General features: G+C 34.1%; 2 protein-coding genes and 1 long non-coding RNA gene across 3 annotated transcripts; 2 read left to right on the forward strand and 1 right to left on the reverse strand.

Moving 5' to 3' along the window:
* The first annotated feature begins 751 nt into the window (after nt 1–751).
* LOC145801469 (uncharacterized) lies at nt 752–1,991 on the forward strand. The gene is made up of 3 exons (XR_014343042.1): nt 752–1,236; nt 1,465–1,554; nt 1,711–1,991. It is a non-coding gene; the product is annotated as an uncharacterized LOC145801469 (long non-coding RNA).
* A 6,586-nt stretch (nt 1,992–8,577) lies between these two features.
* Nucleotides 8,578–12,145, forward strand: LOC114278734 (xyloglucan endotransglucosylase protein 2). Its single transcript, XM_028220830.2, has 5 exons — nt 8,578–8,692; nt 8,835–9,038; nt 9,205–9,305; nt 9,430–9,623; nt 11,176–12,145. The coding sequence occupies exons 2-5, from the start codon at nt 8,846–8,848 to the stop codon at nt 11,573–11,575; spliced, it is 888 nt and encodes a 295-aa protein (XP_028076631.1). The 5' UTR covers nt 8,578–8,692; nt 8,835–8,845; the 3' UTR covers nt 11,576–12,145.
* A 1,504-nt stretch (nt 12,146–13,649) lies between these two features.
* On the reverse strand, nt 13,650–18,961 carry LOC114278733 (glyceraldehyde-3-phosphate dehydrogenase A, chloroplastic). Its single transcript, XM_028220829.2, has 5 exons — nt 18,508–18,961; nt 18,226–18,345; nt 16,501–16,805; nt 16,108–16,352; nt 13,650–14,356 (listed from the first exon to the last, which is right to left on the reverse strand). Exons 1-5 carry the CDS (start codon nt 18,550–18,552, stop codon nt 13,854–13,856), a joined length of 1,218 nt encoding a protein of 405 aa, XP_028076630.1. The 5' UTR covers nt 18,553–18,961; the 3' UTR covers nt 13,650–13,853.
* Between the last annotated feature and the right edge of the window lie 733 nt (nt 18,962–19,694).

Consider the following 19,694-nt stretch of genomic DNA (forward strand, 5'->3'; position numbering starts at 1 on the left):
AAAAATCAGTTTGTATCACACCACCATAAAAATGAATTTATTTATTTTCTGTCTAATTAAAATGTAATTTTTCCAATAAAAATCCTAGAATCATAATCACTTTGCTTGTTTTCACTTTTTAAAAAATACTTTTCAGAAAATTCTACTTTCTTATTTTTCGTATTTTTTTTATTTTTACTGAATTTTTTTAATATTTTAAGCAAGTTTTTTACTTTTTAGACACACCTAACATAAATACACCTAAAAAGTAAAAAAAATTATAAAAAAAATCTTTTAAAAATTCATTAAATACCAAAAATACAAAAAAAAAATACAAGAATTCGGTACATTTTTTGTATTTTTATGTATTTATTAATTTTTTAAAATATTTTTTTACAAGTTTTTTATTTTTTAGATACATCTAAGTAAGGTGCATTTAAAAAAGTAAAAAAAAATATTTAAAATTTTAAAAATATTCACTAAAAACAAAAAAACACAAAAATTAAAAACGTCAATTTTTAAAAACTTAATCTAAAAAACTCAAACCAAACGCAATGAATATTTGTACCCATATATAATTTTCATGACAACTGAGCCTGTGGCATCGAGTCCGGATCCTCTCCTTGAGGATGGTCCTCCATTCCCTGCTTGCAACGGCTCAGATGAGCCGTTGGTCATCCAACGGCTGAGATTATAAAAAAAAAAAAATCAAAAACAAAATTTCGTCCATCTCCCACCCAATACAAAAACACAGATCAGAGGCTATACATTCACGAATTCACATACACTCTCAGTTTCACTCAGCCGCTCGTCCACCGAACCCATCCTCACCAGCGAACCGGCGACCAGTCCCGACGGCGACCCAGACGGCGAACCCACTCGTAACCCCGCGACGACCATAGCTCCACTGCTTACGCTTCTTAAACCCAAAACCTTTTGCCTTCCTAAAATTACTCCGGTAGAGACCCAAAAAAAAAAATGACGAATCCTTCTCTCTCTCTCTCTGAGAATTACTCCGTTCAATCACATCTCTGTTCAACCTCTCATTCATCTCCCTCAGAAGATTAGAGATTTCGTAAAAGTCGTGAAAGTCGATGGAGAATCAAATTTTGCAGTCGTGAAATCATCACTGTTCAACCTCTCCATTCTCTCTCTCTCTCTCTCTCTCCCGCTAAAACTCTTTAAATTCAGAGTATATCTTATAGTCGACGAATGAAAGTCGATGGAGAATCGAAAAGATTTCACACTTTGATTTGGGTAAGCAATTTTTCAATTTTTATAGATTGAAATGGGTATTGCTAAAAGCTTATTTTGATTAAAAGATATAAGGATTAGGGATTTCGTTGTTTGATTTGAGATTTTGAGAGTGAACTTAAAAGCTTTTTAACATTTCTCAAATGCTTCTAAAATTTTTGTCCTTAATTTTAATTTATTTGACATTTTTTTTCTTGTTTGTTTCATCCTTCCTATTGTATTATTGTTAAGCAACAGGCATATTAAATTTCATAAGAACAAATTTTTGCCTCAAAAAAGGGTTGGATCCTACACTCCTGCTTCAAATACATTCTACTGTAGGTAATGGCTATTAATTTTTTCTAAGATTCAAGTGACTGAAATTTGTATCATCACTTATGCTGCTTGTATGTAGTTTGATAGATTTCAGTGTTGTTAATGGCTATTAATTTTCATATTCAACAGTTGATTTAACTCTTTTTTTCCCTTGTTGCTTAGTTTGATATGAAGTTTCAAAGGAGTTTTTTGTGGGATGGCCAAATGGTAATACTGCAATCTGGAAGGTGAAGATTATAGCTGCTCTTGACAGAAATAATCAAAGCATGGCTGCTGTTGATAACCAAATTATGGAACAAGAGGCTGAAGTTGAAGATTGAAATGCTTAAGCAAAATATTTCATTCTGAAAGATTTAGTTTATGACATTTCTTATGTTTTGTTTTGTAATGACGATGCTAATCATGCGTTTGAAATGAAATTTATTTTGTATTTTGTAATCAAATATTGGTTGTGATTTGTTGTACTGCAATGGAACTTTTGTTATGGTTTGATATGAAAATTGAATATTCTCTTGAATATGGTTGAGATGAGATGGTTTCAAATGAATGTTGCAATAATGGTTTGTTGCTTGTAAGTGGTTGAGAAGGCAGTCGTGGAGAAGGCAATGGTTGAGATGACTTCTATTTTGTGTTTTGTTCATAGGAACTGAAGAAAATATGTTGAAATTTTTTGTTTATAGTTTGCTGAAATTGTTTTTTGTTTGTAGTTGCTGAACTTGGGCTGACATGTGTGTTATGGCTTGTATTCACACTGAAATTGTGCTGAATTTGTTGTTTATAGATGCTGAATTTTTGTTCAATCTAGTTTGCAGTTGGTTCAATAAACATCTCTTGGTTGTTAAACATCTCTAGTTTGCAGTTGGTTCAATAAACATCTCTTGGTTCAATTGACATTTGCATATGATAATGGTGCAGGCAACTAACGCAAGGGAAAGGGTGTTGAAGGAGAAATGTCCAGCTCTCAGTGAATCCAATTGAATGGAGAAATGTTTCTGAGATGCTGTTTTTCATACACCAAATAAGTTGGAAATTGTAATAATTGTAATAAAGTTGAGAATTTTTGTTACGAAAGCTTCACTCTCTGATAATTTAGTGTCATTTCCACAATTGAGAACTAAATACAGAACTTGATTAATCAACCACGGAGGAAGGAATAAGGAAGGAAAGCAAAAAAAAAAGTGGGTTTATTTTCTTTTGCTCTGTTTTTCCTTGTTTCTTTGGTTTTTTTTTACTTTTTCCCTTCCAAATCCTCAGCAAGAAAGTGGAACATCACACTCACATATTCTACAAGAAAATCATTTGCAGAATATGAAGATTGAATATCAAAATCATTTGTATCAATAGAAACTAACAAAAATTGAACACATGATTTTACAGATCAACATTTCTTTAACACTTTTGAACATGTAACTAAATCAACATTTCATTGAGGCATTTAAACAAACATCTCAAATTCACAAACAACTCAACCCAACATTTTATAGATCAATACTGCAAATCCACAGACTTATCAATAGATAACATAACTAATTTATCATACACTTTGAAGCAAGTTCACCACCAAATTATCAATACATTACTAAATGTACATTCACCTAAAAACATCTTAGCATCAATAACAACAACAAAAAATCAGTTATAAGCAACAATTTCAGAAACCATTTTCAGCAACTTGAACAGCAACACTTTTCGAAAACTTTCATTTATGAGCTGCTATTGTTGAAGCTACAGAGACTGGTCTGCTCACAGGGGAACTCTGGTTCGCGAAGTGAGGGCAGAGAGAATGAGGGCAAAGCAATGGGTTAGGTTTGGGGAGTGGGTCTCCGTTGAGAGGCTCGCCGGTGAGACGGGTTCGGTGGTGATAAAATCTGAAGAACTGAAGCTGGCCTTCTCGTTGAATTTGATCTAAATCTATAGATACAGATAGATAGATATAGATTCCAGAGAGAGAGAGAGAGAGAGACAAGGGTTTGAAATTTGTATAACCAAAATCTGTATAGGCTCTGTTCTGTCTTTGGGCGGGAAGATGAAAATGAAAATGAAATTTCAATATTTTTTTTTTTTTAAATCTCAGTCTGGATGTCCAACGGCTCATCTGAGCCGTTGCAAGTAGGGAATGGAGGAGAGGCCTCAAGGAGAGGATCCGGACTCCTGTGGCATCTCTATGATTTGCAGTGGAGTAGCTTTCATTTTCTGGCGCTGGAAAATGCCAACTGGCAAAATGCAGCAGAGTAATTTTAGATTCGTTTGGTTTAATTTTAAAATTATAATTTGAGTATAGAATTATATTTTGAGTTTTGAATTTTTAAAATATGATTTGAAATGAAAAAATTTATTTGATTATAAGTTTTGAAAATAATTTTGAGATAATTTATAATTTTTTTATTTTGTTTATAGTTTGATGTATTTATAAAAGAATGTGAGAGGAGAAAGGAGAGATGAGAGAGAGAAAAATAATTGATTGATTAATTAATAATAATAAAATAAAAAAAGAGAAGTTTTAAAAGTAATTTTAAGTTTTATTTAAAAAATATATTTAGTTAATATATTTCATTCAAATTATAATTTAAAAATAAAATTGAGTTTTGAAACGTTATCCTTGTTTTTTATTCAAAAAATATAAAGGGCTAAGAGCACAGCAGAGTAGGGGTATTTTCTTTCTTTTTTCTTTTTTTTGGGGGTGGGGGGTCATGGGTATTTCTTTTAGTGATGGAAAAACGACAATAAAGCAAAGAAAACACAGATGCATGACCGTTGCCCCAGGTTCAATTAATGGTAGAGTGAGGCCAGGCAGAATTGGAATGGTTCAAAACGACCCCGTTTCGAGTGATTTGAACCATTTGAGTCACAAAATTTTGAACTTTCTAATATTGTTGATAATGATATTAGTTAGTTGAAATTAAATATTCAAAATTATGTAAAAATTCTTATTACATATAAGGTAGCTTTGTTGATTTTCTAAAATGGGTGGCACATTGTCATTTAACCACCAATCTATGGAACTGGATTTGCAATCTCATCCATGGGAATGCTACTCCTGTCTCATTTTGTCACAAACATATATGATTTAGGTGAAACACACAGATTATTAATTCAATTCCCCTCTCAAACCACTATGAAACATGTTCTTAGGTTAGCTTTGATATCAGGATCAGGTTGACTAAGTTCATGTTTGTTTGGACGGAATGAATAAAGGAGGATTATAATCCATCAGACTGTTAATCTTAAGATACATAATCTCTAGACTATTTAGTTAGAAATGACATGTATCCTATATTTGTTTAATCATGAGATTAAATGTTAAGATAAAAAATGACTAATCTATTAAATCCAACGTTTGCTTATGATATTGTAAAGAATGATGAATGTTCAAAAGACTATTTTGTCTTTTTTTGCATTGTTTACTAAATAATAGAAATACTAAATTTGACTTATAAATTTTATTTTATTTATTGGCTACAACATTTAAAAAATTAAATAAATTTATTTTATTTTTTAGTTGAGACTTTTAAATTTTATTTTATTAAGTGCAATACAAAATAAAACCAAATAATTTGTCAACGTACTAGTGAACAAAAAAATTGAATGTTTATCCCACCATTTGAAAAAAAAAAAAAAAAAAAAAATTGAATTTTTATCCCATCATTTAAAAAATAAAATTAAGAAAAAAATTAAGATACATGTACCTTGGGGGCAAAAATGACTTTTTACAAGTTAATTCCATAGGATTGTTGTCTTATCATTTGTATCTCACCTTCTCCTAAGACACAACAATTCCACATATGAAGGATATGGAATTCAGTTAGACTCCTAATCTGTCCTACAAATTTTTAACCAAACAATAGACCCCTTCATGAAATAGATATGGAGTCCAATCCCCCCTCCAATCTCTCCAAACAAACACAATGGGGTTGAGTAAATTATTATGTTTTGTTTGGCTAAAACTACTCATTTAATATGTACTATCATTTCTTATTTGATAAGAATATAATATAGATAATGGAGGAGTGATTTTACAATATTCCTTTGTCTCAAATAATCTTTTACTTAATTCTCGCTCCAATGCTTAAAACAAGAAGCACTCCGATCGGGGTATCAGAATTAACACTCCGACGGTTAAATTAGGTTGTATATGAGAGGGAATGAGTATGATATTTCAAAGACAAAGTCTAGTTGATTGATAATGCATAAATTTTTTCTTCAACTCACCTTCCTTATATGGTCATTTGGTATAGATATTTCTTATGTAACTTGACTTGTTTGTCATCATTACTGGAGTGTGAAGGTCCAGTTTTCTACTACACCTTCAGAAAGATACAACCTAGACCTACTTTACTTTTTGGCCCAGGTGCCAACCGATTCTACCGATATTTCCTTTTTGGCATGGCGCTTAGTCAGTGAATATATTGTTCGGCGTTCAGTTCCCGACGATCTAGTAGACTTGATTGAGTTTGTTCTTATGATGGATGGGCACAAATGCATTATTTTACTTAGCTCACACATATAATAATCTAAAAATATCTAATACTTTTCTTCTTGTGAGAAGTCACAGATTTCACTCCTAATCCATATTTAAAAGTGAAATGTGGTGGATGCATTTGGAACTCTTATTACAAATTCACAAGGTGGCTCATTTGTTAAGGGTCTTTTAAGGCCTTGTTTGTCATAATTTAAAAAAAGTCAAAAAATCATTATCATATTTAAGTTACATCATCTTATTTAAGTCGCATCACCTCTCTATCACATCACTTCAAACCCAACTCATACCCAACCCGAGTTCAGATCCTCTCCAGCCAACTTCTCCAGCCATTCCTCCTGTCAAGGGCTAGGATTTGACCACGTCACTTTGGCCAAAGTCTACGGCTCATATCAAGTTTGGTTACAAAAATAAAAAATAAAATAATTGAATTTCTTCGATTTTCTTCTCTCTGCTTCTTCAAGGTCGTCTTCTTCTAATCTGATTTCTTTCAAATACATACAGATCTATTTATGCATACATAGAAAGATTACCCACCATCAAAAGCCTTGTATTAGAGAAATTTCAACAAACCCAAATAATGAAACTATACATACAAATACAATTACATATATCTATTTATGCTTATATAGAAAGATTGAGATACGATGATCCCACAACTGAATCTTCTCCTTCTATCTTCTTCTATCTTCTCTCTCTCTTGATTTTCTATCTGTTTTTCTCTTTCTAGCTGTGACTGCATAAATCCAAGAGCTTCTTCACACTTAAACAAATCTTATCAAAGAAATCACCAAGCTGGTCATTGATATTCTCAGTCCTTGATCTCAAAACCCCAAAACAACCATTCAAGTTGTCCACTCTCTCTCTTATCCTAACCTCTGTTTCTCAATCCACTACCATTCCATGTGAAACACACATCATTGTTCAAGTTTTGAAAATGACAGATTATTTGGGGAAAAATCAATGAAAAAAACATACAGATTAGGGCATCGATGTTCGTCACTGACTTCGATTCATCGTCGATCGTCATTCACCAAAGCTTCGAAGATGGAGGGAAATGGAAGCTCTGTTGCTGTGTTGAATAAAAAAAATTCAATTTTTATTTTTTTATTTTTATTCCCACGCATCTGATCTGAGCCGTAGGCTTTGGCCAAGGTGACCTGGCCAAATCTTGGCCCTTGACAGGAGGAATGGCTGGACAGGTTGGTTGGAGAGGATCCGAACTCTACCCAATTCATATTTCATAAAAAAGTTAAAAAATATACTTATTTAGATCATCCCAAACCACCCCTAATCTTTTCTAGTGATGCTCTCGAATTTTCTTGTACATATTATCGGCAGGAAAGTGATTAGGTGCATCCAAGATTTATTCAGTAAGGAATAAATCCAAAGTAGATATGCCTTAAAGAGGTTCCTTATATATCAATTATAATTATTTTTTCAATTGTGATAGAGATTTCACACATATATGACCCTTACAATCCTCATTCTCATTCCAACCACTCATAATATAGAGTCCACACATACATGAGTGGACCGCACACACACATCAATGGCCAAAATCAAATTAGGGATCATAAAATCCTAAAAAAGAGGTCCAAACATTTCTCTTATTTTTTGGTGCTTAATCAGTTATATTTATTGATGATATATTTACTTTAAGGGTGTGTTTGTTTTGAAGGATTAGGGTGTGGGATTGGACTATTAGTCCCACCGGACTAGTAGTCTATTGTTTATTTCAAAAGTTTTGCCCCGGACTATTAGTCCCATATTTGTGGGACTATCCTATCCCATGGGGGAGTGTAATAGAAACCATGGGATAACTCATCCCATGAGATTAGACAATAAAATTATATTTTTTCCCTCTAGTATTTAATTATGTATTATATTTAGTAAAATTCAAAAAAATTTAAATGTCTCAATTTAAAAATAAAATAAAATAATTTAATTTAATTTTTATTTTTGTTTTATTTATTTAATTTTTTAAAATATTTTTTTATAGATATTTTATTGATGTTTTATTTTAAAATTTTGTTTATATTTTATTTAATTTCATTATTTAAATTTTAATAGATGTTTTATTTTATTTAATTATTATTATTATTTAAAATAAATTTATTTAAAATTTTAACTAAAAAATAACATATATTTTTATTTATATTTAATTTATTTAATTTTTTAAAAATAAATTTATTTAATTGTGCAAAAAATAAAATAAAATAAATTTTTATTTAATCTAACTAAAAATAATTAAAATATTAAAGCTATGTTTAACATTGTTATTATTTAGTAAGTAATTGAAAATGATAAAATAATCATTTGAGCATTTATTATTTTTCATAATATCTCAAACAAACATTAGATTTACTAAAAATAATCTAATCCAGACATCTAATCCTATAAATAAACAAATATAAGATACAAATTCAACCCAACCAAATAATTTAAAAATAATATATCACGAGACTAATAGTCCAATAAATTACAATCTCTACCCAATCCGTCCAAACAAACATATATGTTGTGTTACATACCCAAAAAAAAATAAAATAAATAAAATTTCACACAAGGGGGAATAACGTTTGTTTGTAGTGACCCTGCATAAAAGGATTTGCAATCCGCCTTTTCCTCATACCAACTGCTCTCTCTCTCTCTCTCGGCTCTCGGGTAGTCTATTTTCTCTAGTCTTCCCCATTCTTGTTTTTCATTTCCTATTGTTTGGGTTGTAGTAGTTAGAAGGAAATCTGCTACTTGTGTTGATGATGATGTTGCATTCTCATGAAATACGGCTTTGTTTTTGGTTGTGCAGTGCAGAGAGAAATGGGTTCTCACTTATGGAGCGTGGTCCTTCTAGCGCTTGGTCTGATGATGGTGTCTGGAACAACGGGTGCTGCACCCAGGAAGCCTGTTGATGTTCCATTTGGTAGAAACTATGCTCCTACTTGGGCTTTCGACCACATTAAGTACTTCAATGGAGGCTCTGAGATTCAGCTCTCCCTGGACAAGTACACTGGTAAACAAAAACAATTTCAGTTTTTTTTTTTTTTTTTTTTTCTTTCTTTCTTCTTTTACTTTTATTTTTTTGAAGGAAAAAAAATTCACATCTGAAAAGATAAGCAATTTTGGGGTTCAGTTTTTGAATTTATTAAAAACATTTTTGGTGTTTGATTTTGGGGAAGGTACTGGGTTCCAGTCAAAGGGATCTTACTTATTCGGCCACTTCAGTATGCAAATAAAGATGGTTCCTGGAGATTCTGCTGGGACAGTGACTGCTTTCTATGTAAAAGCCAATCTCATTCACACTTTGTTAATTAGTAGTTACCTTTATACTGAGATTGAGATTGAAATAATTACTACTACTACTAATGGCTCATTCTTACTTGATTTAATTAATTAATTTTCAGTTGTCTTCTCAAAACGCGGAGCATGATGAGATAGACTTTGAGTTCTTGGGGAACAGAACAGGGCAACCCTACATTTTGCAGACAAATGTGTTCACTGGAGGGAAGGGGGACAGAGAACAGAGAATATATCTGTGGTTCGACCCAACCACACAATACCACTCTTACTCTGTTTTGTGGAATCTCTACCTGATTGTGTAAGCTTTCACTTCCTGCTCCTGCCCTGCTTGCATTTTATTTTTGTTGTTTTCTTTTTCTGCTCTAATTTAAATAAATATATATATATATATATATAGTAGAATCGAAGACAATCCTCTCCATGGGATCAAACTGTTATTGTTCTTGCCCCTCTCTCTCTCTCTGTGTGTGTGTGTGTGTGTGTGTGTGTGTGTGGAGCTTAATGCGTTAGTATATATATTTTCTTTTAATGACTAGTACACCAATCGCCTGTGTCTTTATTACTTCTTTCAACATCCCATCTACCAGAAAGAAACCCCAATACTAATGTACCTCTCACCTTCCCATGGTTTCATAGAAATCTTTAGGCACCCAAATTAAATGACAGAGTAATCGATATTAGCCAATTGTGCAAAGACAAATGTTACTTTGAAATGTAAATAATGAACAGTTTAGGTTGGCCTGCAGCATTTCAAACAAGAAGAAAGTAATATTGGAAGTAGGTGATGATATGCAAATTGATAATAAAGTGAATGAAAAGTAATATTATAAAATCTTATGATTGAAACCCTTTGTTTTTTTTTTTTTTGGGAGATCCTCACAATCCTATTTGGATCTCAACATTGGTGGTGTGGTTTTTACATATACATAAATGAGTCCCACATATATATCAATAATTGAAATTCAAAGGAGGTTGTGGGGTATCAAAAAAAAAAAAGGGGTCCAGGCATTTTTCCAAATCTTAACAAGAGGGGCTCTATTCTACTGTCTCATCAAATGGATTTTACTGATTTTTTTTTTTCATCTATTATGGGAATTCACGCAGTAAATTCTGTGTACATGTAAATTTCATTACATTTAAAAAATAATGATAATTTCTATTATTTTTTACATATAATAAATTGTATATATAAATGTCGTTTGTTGTGTTTATGTACACAAGTGGTGATAAAAATAAGAGCAATGTTATATATATAATCTTATTTTCTCATTTTAATAAACAAAATAATAAGATTTATATCAATGAATACATATGAGGCCTATTCATTTATATCAAGAGTAAGAAAACAATATAGGAATTAGGATTATATATAGCATTTTCTTAAAAGTAAACCAAATTTATGGGATAGTAAATATTACTTTTCTAAAAAGATAAGAGTATGCAATTAATTTTGACAAATGATGTGGCAGGTATTAACAAAGTCTTAATATAGGACTTCTGAAATTAAATGACAAGACACTTCATTTGCCATCAACTAAAATTTGTAAAAAAATCAACTTTTTAAATCTAGAAATATGTTAAAAAGATAATTAATTGGTAACTATAGACTGTGTTGTTTACTTATAGCATTTTTATTTGCTTTTACCTTTTAACTTTATGTGTACATGACATTATGCTACAAACTAAAAAAAACGTGGCCGTTTCCTTTTGTTAACACTTGGGACTACCTTTGTGCTTTTTATGTGCTGTGATTCAAACATAATTATTATTGCGCATTTGCCATTTTCTTTTGTTTTGATTATGGATGACATGACATGATGATGATGGGAAAAATTTGACTCGTCCTCCAGATTCTTCGTGGACGATGTACCGATAAGGGTGTTCAAGAACAGTAAAGATTTGGGAGTGAGGTTTCCATTCAACCAGCCAATGAAGATATACTCAAGCCTATGGAACGCGGACGATTGGGCCACAAGGGGTGGTCTGGAGAAGACAGACTGGTCTAAAGCTCCTTTCGTGGCCTCCTACAAGAGCTTTCACGTCGACGGCTGCGAGGCCTCCGTGGAGGCCAAGTTCTGCGACACTCAGGGAAAGCGTTGGTGGGACCAAAAGGAATTCCAAGATCTCGACGCGGCTCAGTACCGGAGGCTCCGTTGGGTCCGCCAAAAGTACACCATCTACAACTACTGCTCCGATCGAACCAGATACCCAACCATCCCCCCTGAATGCAACAGAGACCGTGACATTTAAGACCCACAACAACACAACAAACTATAATAATATTCAACCCCCCCCGCCCCACTATAAAATCTATTAATATTATTACTTAATTACTGCATATTATATATGTGAAGGGGAAGGAAGGAAGGAATTACTAAACCAACCATAAACTCTCTCTCCGAGGCTGGCTGGCTGGCCGAGCCCAGCTGCCACTACTCTTTCGAGGGAGCATGGTTGGTTGATGGGGCTTTTCTTTCAATAATTGTTCCTGTGTATTGTCAACTTTGTTTTGTTTGTTTGGTTGGTCGGTAGGTTGGGACATTATGGATCATGGGGGATGTGGTCTTTATGGTTTTCTTTTATGTTGGTTTTACAATTCCACATTATGGAATGGGTAGTAGTGGCAGCAGCAGCAGCATAGTAGTATAATATATTGATTCCCGGATGTAGATGGTGATAGCATGTGGACTACGCATCATCCCTCATGAGTGCCCTTCTGCTGCTTCTATGTTTTTGTATTGTAATAATTCTTTATCCAACTCCCTGTTGTATTTCTTATTTGTTAGTATATTAGTTGTTGAAGATACAAATCTTATATAATTTATGGCTTGTATGATTTGTGGTTGATTTTATTCCAATCAAGGAATATGATCTAATCTCTAATTATGCATATGATTGTTATTCATCTTATTTATATATGTAGTGCTTTGTGTGTGAATGAACCTAGGCTAAGATTGTACATACCATGTACACTCTTCTTGAACCTTCTACTTCAATTTTTCCAGCACATATTTTCAACTGTGTATTTCTCCGGCAAGTCGTTTCCGTTTTCTGGTAATTCCTTGGAATCTACTCTGTTTGGCTTCTCAATCATAGACCGTTTCTTTTTTCTTTCTGCAATCATCACTTTCTGATCCGGTGAAGCTGCTCTTCTTAGCAGCAAGAAATGCTCTTCCGAAGTGCCAGAAATATATTTTTCAGCCAGTATTTTTTCTGTTTGTTGTCATCCCCCCATTCGTCGTTTGCCGTTTGCGTTCAACTTTTATTCAAGTCTCTTGATTGATATAAGATGAAGTTTCTTTGGGTGAGATTACAGAGACATTATTCAACTTTTATTCAAGTCTCTTGATTGATATAAGGTGAAGTTTCTTTGGGTGAGATTATAGAGACATTATTCAGTGTTCGTGGAACAATACTTAATTTTATGTACAGATTAACACTTTGCACATTCTCCCCTAAAACTCCACCACAAAAGTATGGGTTTAGCCTGTGTGGCTCCCCCTTTGGCCACCAAGTCTTTTCTAAGGAGTGGTTTTGGATTCCACTCTTAGGAGTGGAATAGGGGGCATGACTTAAATGCTTACAAAGAGATGGTGAGTTCAACTTCACAAAGTACTAATCTAACAACTAACTATTAACTTTTGCCGATAAAAAAAAATAGTGCAAATCGATTGCTATTAATTTGAAGCACCACTTGCACTTGCTCCAAAAATTTTGAATAATTTCTCTAGATTGTGTTAAAAAAGAGAGTGAGAATAAAACCAAAAGAATAGGGAAGATTAACTTTGATTTTTGTGATGACATACAGCACGATACAGGAGCAAAGACAGGAGATTTTATTTTTATTTTTTTGGAGGAGGCATGTGGTTTTACTTCCTTTTCCAATGCTTGGCTTATGCTCATGTGCCAAGTTACTAGACTAGTATTTGTAAGAATAGAATCTTAATTTCAGCAAAGTTGAAGTGATTGGGGAAGTAAGCAAAGGGCTGGAAAGGCAGGCTTAGGGAAATGAGGTCATTCATGTTGATAACATTAGCTCTCAACATAGCCTCCAATGGAATCCCAACTACTTCTGATATGAAGAGAATATACCATCAACCTTTACAATAATATCCATGCTTTCAAGGGAACAATATTTTGCTAACAAATCCGGTGACCTTATATTAATAGATGAACAAAGCCACTGACTGACCTTAAATTTCCTATTTAAATTCATAGATGAAGTTGATATGATGAAGAGAGTTTAAGCACAGAGCCTACCTACTGATGAAGTTACAATAATTGTTCTTTCAGAGAGCTATTTGCATTTGCACTGTCAGACTCCTTAACCATAATCTCTCACCAACCTTTTTAATTACTATTTGAAACCCGAAATTTCAAGATGATGGGAAAATGTTTCAAATGTTATACTCATTACAATTCCAACAATTAAAAATAGAGATCTACAAAAGATGGGGGATGAGTGTAAAAGAAAAGAAAAATGTTCAATAAACAGATGATGGATGGATCATGGATGGATAAAACAATGTCACTTCCAGTTGTTGGCAACAATGTCTGCGAGATCAACCACCCTCTGTGAGTAGCCCCACTCATTGTCATACCAAGCAATCACCTTGACCATGTCATCTCCCATAACCATGGTTAGTGAAGAGTCCACTGTTGAGGACACATCTGAGCATCTGAAGTCCACCGAAACTAGTGGCTCATCACATACAGATAGGATACCCTTGAGCTCATTATCAGCGCTCTCCCTGAATGCAGCATTCACCTCCTCAGCAAATGTCTTCTTGGTAACCTGGACAACAAGGTCCACCACTGAGACATTGGGTGTGGGGACACGGAGGGCAATCCCGTTGAGCTTTCCTTTGAGGGTGGGAAGGACAAGAGCGACTGCCTTTGCAGCACCAGTAGATGTCGGAACTATGTTGAGAGCTGCAGCTCGTGCACGTCTAAGGTCCCTGTGGCTTGCATCAAGAAGCCTCTGATCTCCAGTGTAGGAATGAGTGGTGGTCATTGTACCCTTTATGACGCCTATACCATAATATATCATTTTCCAAACATCCCATATCAACATTAACAGACCCAGACTCATGATCACATGTTACTTGTTAGGGAGTAAGTGTCAAAGGCATCAATCATCAATCAATTAGTAGATATATACTTCTTGTAGTACTAGTCACAGGACCAATAATTCTATATTTGCCAATAAGCCATGGTATTATGCTAGCAATCCTCATCATGTTTTAAGTACAAACATACAAAATTATTTTTACTAAAAAGCTGAGATTCAAAAACCACAGAAAAGCTTAGGTAAAATTGTGTTGACTTTGAGCAGGATAAATTAATTTTCAGAAATGTTTATTTTTCCAGGATGTTCTTAGAAATGTTTAATTTTCTCTCCTAGCCTAGAAACTTCTTACTAATCCTTGTTAGAGTGGTTAACTTAGGCTATGTTTGGTTCATGGATTTGGGAAGGGATTTAGAAAGGAAAGTGGAAAAAGTATGTGAAAAGTAGTTATATTTCATTCACATTTCACTTATATTTTCTCATTTTCTTTCCAAATTTCTACTCAAATCCATGAACCAAATAGAGTGTTAGGGGTCTGGAAGACAATAATAATTCCAGTCCTAGGTGCAACCTCTACATAGAAGTTTTATACAATTTATTTAGGGATGCACCAAAGCCAAAAGATGTTTGGGAAGCCTCTCTAGCTATGAGTGGTTGCAAAAGAAAAAAGCTTTCACTGATCAGATGACATTTCATGGAAAATATTTACATTGTTATGTTCATTTGGCATATTTGAAAAACTAGAAACGAGGACATTTATCAAATCATTGCCATCAATGTTTATGGAACTTGAAACTATGCAAAGACATATCAGAAGATATGGAACAGAATAGAAAAAAGGTTTTTAAAATAGACTTGGAGCCACTGGCCAAAGGATTACTAAGCTTATAATATAGTGTTTTCCTACTAAATTGAACATTGGTGGAAGCTGTAGCAGTAACCCAATGATAGAAGGCAAGTTCTGAGAAATGAAATAGGTGCTTGGTTGTGTTTTGTGGATATTATGGAAACCAGGGGAATTGAACATCCATAGGCCAAGAATCTTAGGAAGATTACAGGGGCTTGGCTTGACCATCATTTTGGAAAGAAGCATGCAAGGAGCAGCAACTGAATTGAATTGATTCAGATTCAGATTCGGAAATGGAAGTGAAGATGGTTCGGGATGGAGCAAACCAGACCTTTCCACACCATGTGCTTGTGGAGGAATCTAGGTTACATTTGCGAAGGTGCAATTGTTAGTTTCAGCAAACACAAACGAAGGAAATTTGTGTGCTAAAGTGTTGGCAAACATGGGAGCTGAGCAAGAGGAACACCTTCTTGTGCATGAAGATCCCTTGAGCAAATCAGAAGGCTAGTCATTGCATTGCTTCTGTGAGAGGAACTTCTTTTTGAAAGGGCTTTAACCTTTTTAGTTGATTCTTTTTCCTCCTCTCTTTTTTTTTTTTTTTTTTTTTTTTTTTTTTTTCTAGTTTGACTAATGTTAAGCAAACAAATTTTTTTTATAGAACTGTCATCCAAAAAAATGTGTTCTTTCGTGGTCAATTCATTTCAAAATAAAACAGTCATTATGGTATATAATTTTTTAAAATTGTCACCCTTTTGAGTTTTATATATATAAAAAAAAAATTCTTCTAGTTTATCAATACAAAAACAAAACCAAAAAAAGAGATAAAGTGGAGTGTACTGGTGGGTGGAAGGGATATACGAGGATTACCGAATTTCTGGTCAATGACCTTGACAAAGGGAGCAAGGCAATTGGTGGTACAAGAGGCATTGCTGATGATGGGCTCAGCTGGGTTGTACAAGTCGGCATTGACGCCCACCACGTAGGTTGGTATGTCACCTTTCCCAGGGGCAGTGATGAGCACCTTCTTCGCCCCTGCTTGTAGATGCTTCCCTGCACCCTCCCGGTCCACAAACACACCGGTGCCCTCAATCACCAGATCAACTTCCAAATCCCTATACCATTATAAAATGTGAATAACTATATATATGATATGAGTTTAATTCAGGAGCTGAATACTGAAAAGAACATGAAAGGAAATGTGAAGAAAATATGTAGACAAAAATAATATAAGAAGAAGAATAGGACAAATTAGTTAATTACTTCCAAGGAAGGTTGACAGGGTTGCGACTGGAGACGACTTTAATGATCTTGCCGTCAACAGAGATGGCATCATCGCCCACAGGCTTGACTTCGGCGTCAAAGATGCCAAGGGTGGAGTCGTACTTGAGGAGGTGCGAGGCCTGCTTGACGCCACCGGTGTCGTTGATGGCAATGACGTCAAGAGGGGAATCCTTCCTGCCATGCCAACACCTCAAGAAGTTCCTTCCAATCCTTCCAAAACCATTTATTGCCACCTTCAGCTTTGCCTCCACCACTCCCCTCCCATTGTTCCTGTTCTCACCAATCTACCACCAAAAAAAAAAAAAAAACCCCATTATCCTCAATTTAAGAAAATTTAGTACTCCAATTAAAATATGCAATAAGGATTTCCACCAATCAACCAAATCATGCTTTTTGGGTCAATTTGAATTGTAGTAATTTTATATTTTGTGTTTGCTAATCTAGTTAGATAATGTGAGTAATACTTTTTTAACTTAAAGATGATCACAAACTCTTTAGTGTGTCCATCAGTCTTGCATGGACAAAATGGAAAAACAAAATAAAAATTATTTGTATTGATGGTCCTTATAGGAGGTCCCCAATTATGTCAATTTAGTTTATGTAATTTCAGTTGTAATAACTTTGTTCCTTAATTTGTAATTCATGTTTAATTTGTACAAATTAAAAATTGATGCAAATATATTTAATAAGAAAAATTAGAACATACAAATCACATAACACACTCAGAGGCCATGACTAAGATGGTCGGAACACTCGTATCTTTCGTTGAGGACACTTAAAACAAACAAGAAATAGGATTAGATCATAACAAGCTATTGATGCATTGAATTCTTTATTATTTGTTTTCAGCTTCTATGTATCCATGATATGTTTAGTAGACAGAAAGAAAGAACATATGCAAATAAATCATTTGTCTCTTATAAGTTTGTTACTTTAAAGAAAGAGTAAAAGAAAAAACATAACAACTCAGCAGAATCACTCATCTTTGCAGGTAGACTGAGACTGGCTAATAGTTACAACACCTACACACTCTTTTCAATGATTAGATCACCAAAAAACAAAAAAAAACATTAACTAATTTCACAGAAAAATGACATAAGATTCATTCATGTAATCAATACAAGTATTTGCAAATTCTGCAGTAGTAACCAAACCATGTATTCATTCACAAGTGCTAGCTCTATCTTCCCCAAGATGCATATGCATCTATTGCCATCATTTGATGCATTCTTGTCTTGCCACGTCTTCATTTACAATAATTGTAGCAGGATGAACATATTTTCTCATGCCTATGCTAAATGTTTTTATTTTTTATTAATCAAGAATGGGATGGTAGAATTTGTAAAAATCTGCGAGTGGATCAACAAATTAGCAAAGCAAATGCAATTAAGCTGCATGGTGTCAAATATGCCCAATGCCAAAACAAGTATTCCAAAAATGTTTCCTCTGGGTTCTGAAGCACCACCACCAGCAGTGCCTCAGGGGAGGAGGCAGGGGGGAATTGGTAATTCAATATTAATGTGTGTGGTATGGTGGTGCAGCAACTAGCTAGCTGTAGCTGGTTGATTGACCAATGGAAATGATGTAGTAATATCTAGCAGTTGTAACGAATATGTGTGTGCGTGTGGTTGTGTATGCAGAGTACACAATAATACATGGTAGGAAGTAGTAAGAGGAAGTAGCAGTGAAAAAGAGACTACTCACAGCAGAGGTTTGGAAGGCAACGACAGATAGTAAATCTAAGTGGGAGGCTTTCCGAGCAAAGGGAGCGGAGGCTGAAGTGTTGCGGAGGCCAGCGAATTCGGAGAATCCTCTACCGTTGGCCTGCATGCATATATATTCATTCATTCAAACATCAGCCTTTGTTTTCTAACAGAACGTGACTTGTATCTCATTCAGCTTTAGTAGTAGTAAGTAGACTAGTCTTTTTTTTATTTTTTTATTTTTTTTCTGCCAATTGATTGAGAAATGAAAGAAAGAAAAGACCTGCAGGGGAGATGAATTAACCATGGAGAGAGCAGCTGATGCCATGGGTGCCTTTTTGGTGTCAGCCTACCCCTGACGACAACTAAGATGACCACTGAGTTCACCTCAGTTTTACTTGTTAAGCAGCAGCAGCGGCAGCAGCAGCGGCAACGCAATTACAGTGGATGCAAAAAGAAAGAAATCACAAGACTGGGAAATGCAGGTGAGGAGAAGGAGGAGAGATGGGAAATTTAGTTGGGGGTTGGGAGAGGGAGAGGGAGAGGGGGAGGGAGAGGGGAGAGGCCAGCAGGGAGGAACATATCATATCAACAATATCAATATCAATATCTATTGGACAAAATATGACCAAGGTATAGAACGAGAGAGAGAGAGAGAGAGAGAGAGAGAGAAAAGAAAGAGAGAGGATGAGATTATTGACAGCCTCTCGCTTAACGTATGGTTGTCGTTTGCCTTTCTATTCTCCTCTTCCTTCCCCCTTATCATCTCCCTCTACCCTCCCTACTCCCTCACACCACAACTCTCTTGTTACTATTAGGGGTGCAATTTGAACATGCCAATCCAAACTTTAATCTCAAAAATTTTTAGAATTTTAACAGTATAATTTTAAAATTGATGACTGGGACGACTGAAATTTGTCAACCCAAACTAAATTTCAAATAAGACTTAAGGCAGCATTGTTCCTAACTTGAATTCTATTGTTTATATATATATATATATATTATATTATACATAATGAACATGAAATATTATAAATTGCAAATTATTTTCTCAGCATTTGAATCAAATGATATTGAAATATAATATATTATATTATTTGTTACGCGTAATGTAAACTATTTTTTTTATTATGTTTTGTATTTGTATTTTTTGAGATTTTTTTTTAAAGAAGTGACAATAAATTAATTTGAGGAATTCAAAATAATTTTTTTGTGTACGAATTTGGCAATCCAAACTTAGCTAGAATTTTTTTAATTAAACCTGAGCTTAAGCTTGGGCAAAAGTCGAGCAAAGACTTTACTTTTGTGCTTCTCTTAAGGACAATATAAAAGTTTGCGGCCCAATCAATCCAAAAGAAAGTAATATGAGACTAAATAGATTGTAAGACGTAAGAGGGAAGATGTCACATGAAATTATCCCCGATATACAATGAATCGATTGCTTGTTGTAAGTTTTTTATTTGCAAATGA

This window comes from Camellia sinensis, chromosome 10 (assembly GCF_055761805.1).
Source record: "Camellia sinensis isolate YWXY chromosome 10, ASM5576180v1, whole genome shotgun sequence".
Lineage (NCBI taxonomy): Eukaryota > Viridiplantae > Streptophyta > Magnoliopsida > Ericales > Theaceae > Camellia > Camellia sinensis.

What these genes read in the sequence shown, in the direction of transcription:
- LOC114278734 (XM_028220830.2), top strand. Translation starts at nt 8,846, where the DNA reads ATGGGTTCTCACTTATGGAGCGTGGTCCTTCTAGCGCTTGGTCTGATG. An exon ending in GGACAGTGACTGCTTTCTAT is followed by an intron (nt 9,306 to 9,429) that starts GTAAAAGCCAAT and finishes ATTAATTTTCAG; the next exon opens with TTGTCTTCTCAAAACGCGGA. An exon ending in TGGAATCTCTACCTGATTGT is followed by an intron (nt 9,624 to 11,175) that starts GTAAGCTTTCAC and finishes CTCGTCCTCCAG; the next exon opens with ATTCTTCGTGGACGATGTAC.
- LOC114278733 (XM_028220829.2), bottom strand. Translation starts at nt 18,552, where the DNA reads ATGGCATCAGCTGCTCTCTCCATGGTTAATTCATCTCCCCTGCAG. An exon ending in TTAATTCATCTCCCCTGCAG is followed by an intron (nt 18,346 to 18,507) that starts GTCTTTTCTTTC and finishes ATATGCATGCAG; the next exon opens with GCCAACGGTAGAGGATTCTC. An exon ending in CCTGTCAACCTTCCTTGGAA is followed by an intron (nt 16,353 to 16,500) that starts GTAATTAACTAA and finishes ATAATGGTATAG; the next exon opens with GGATTTGGAAGTTGATCTGG.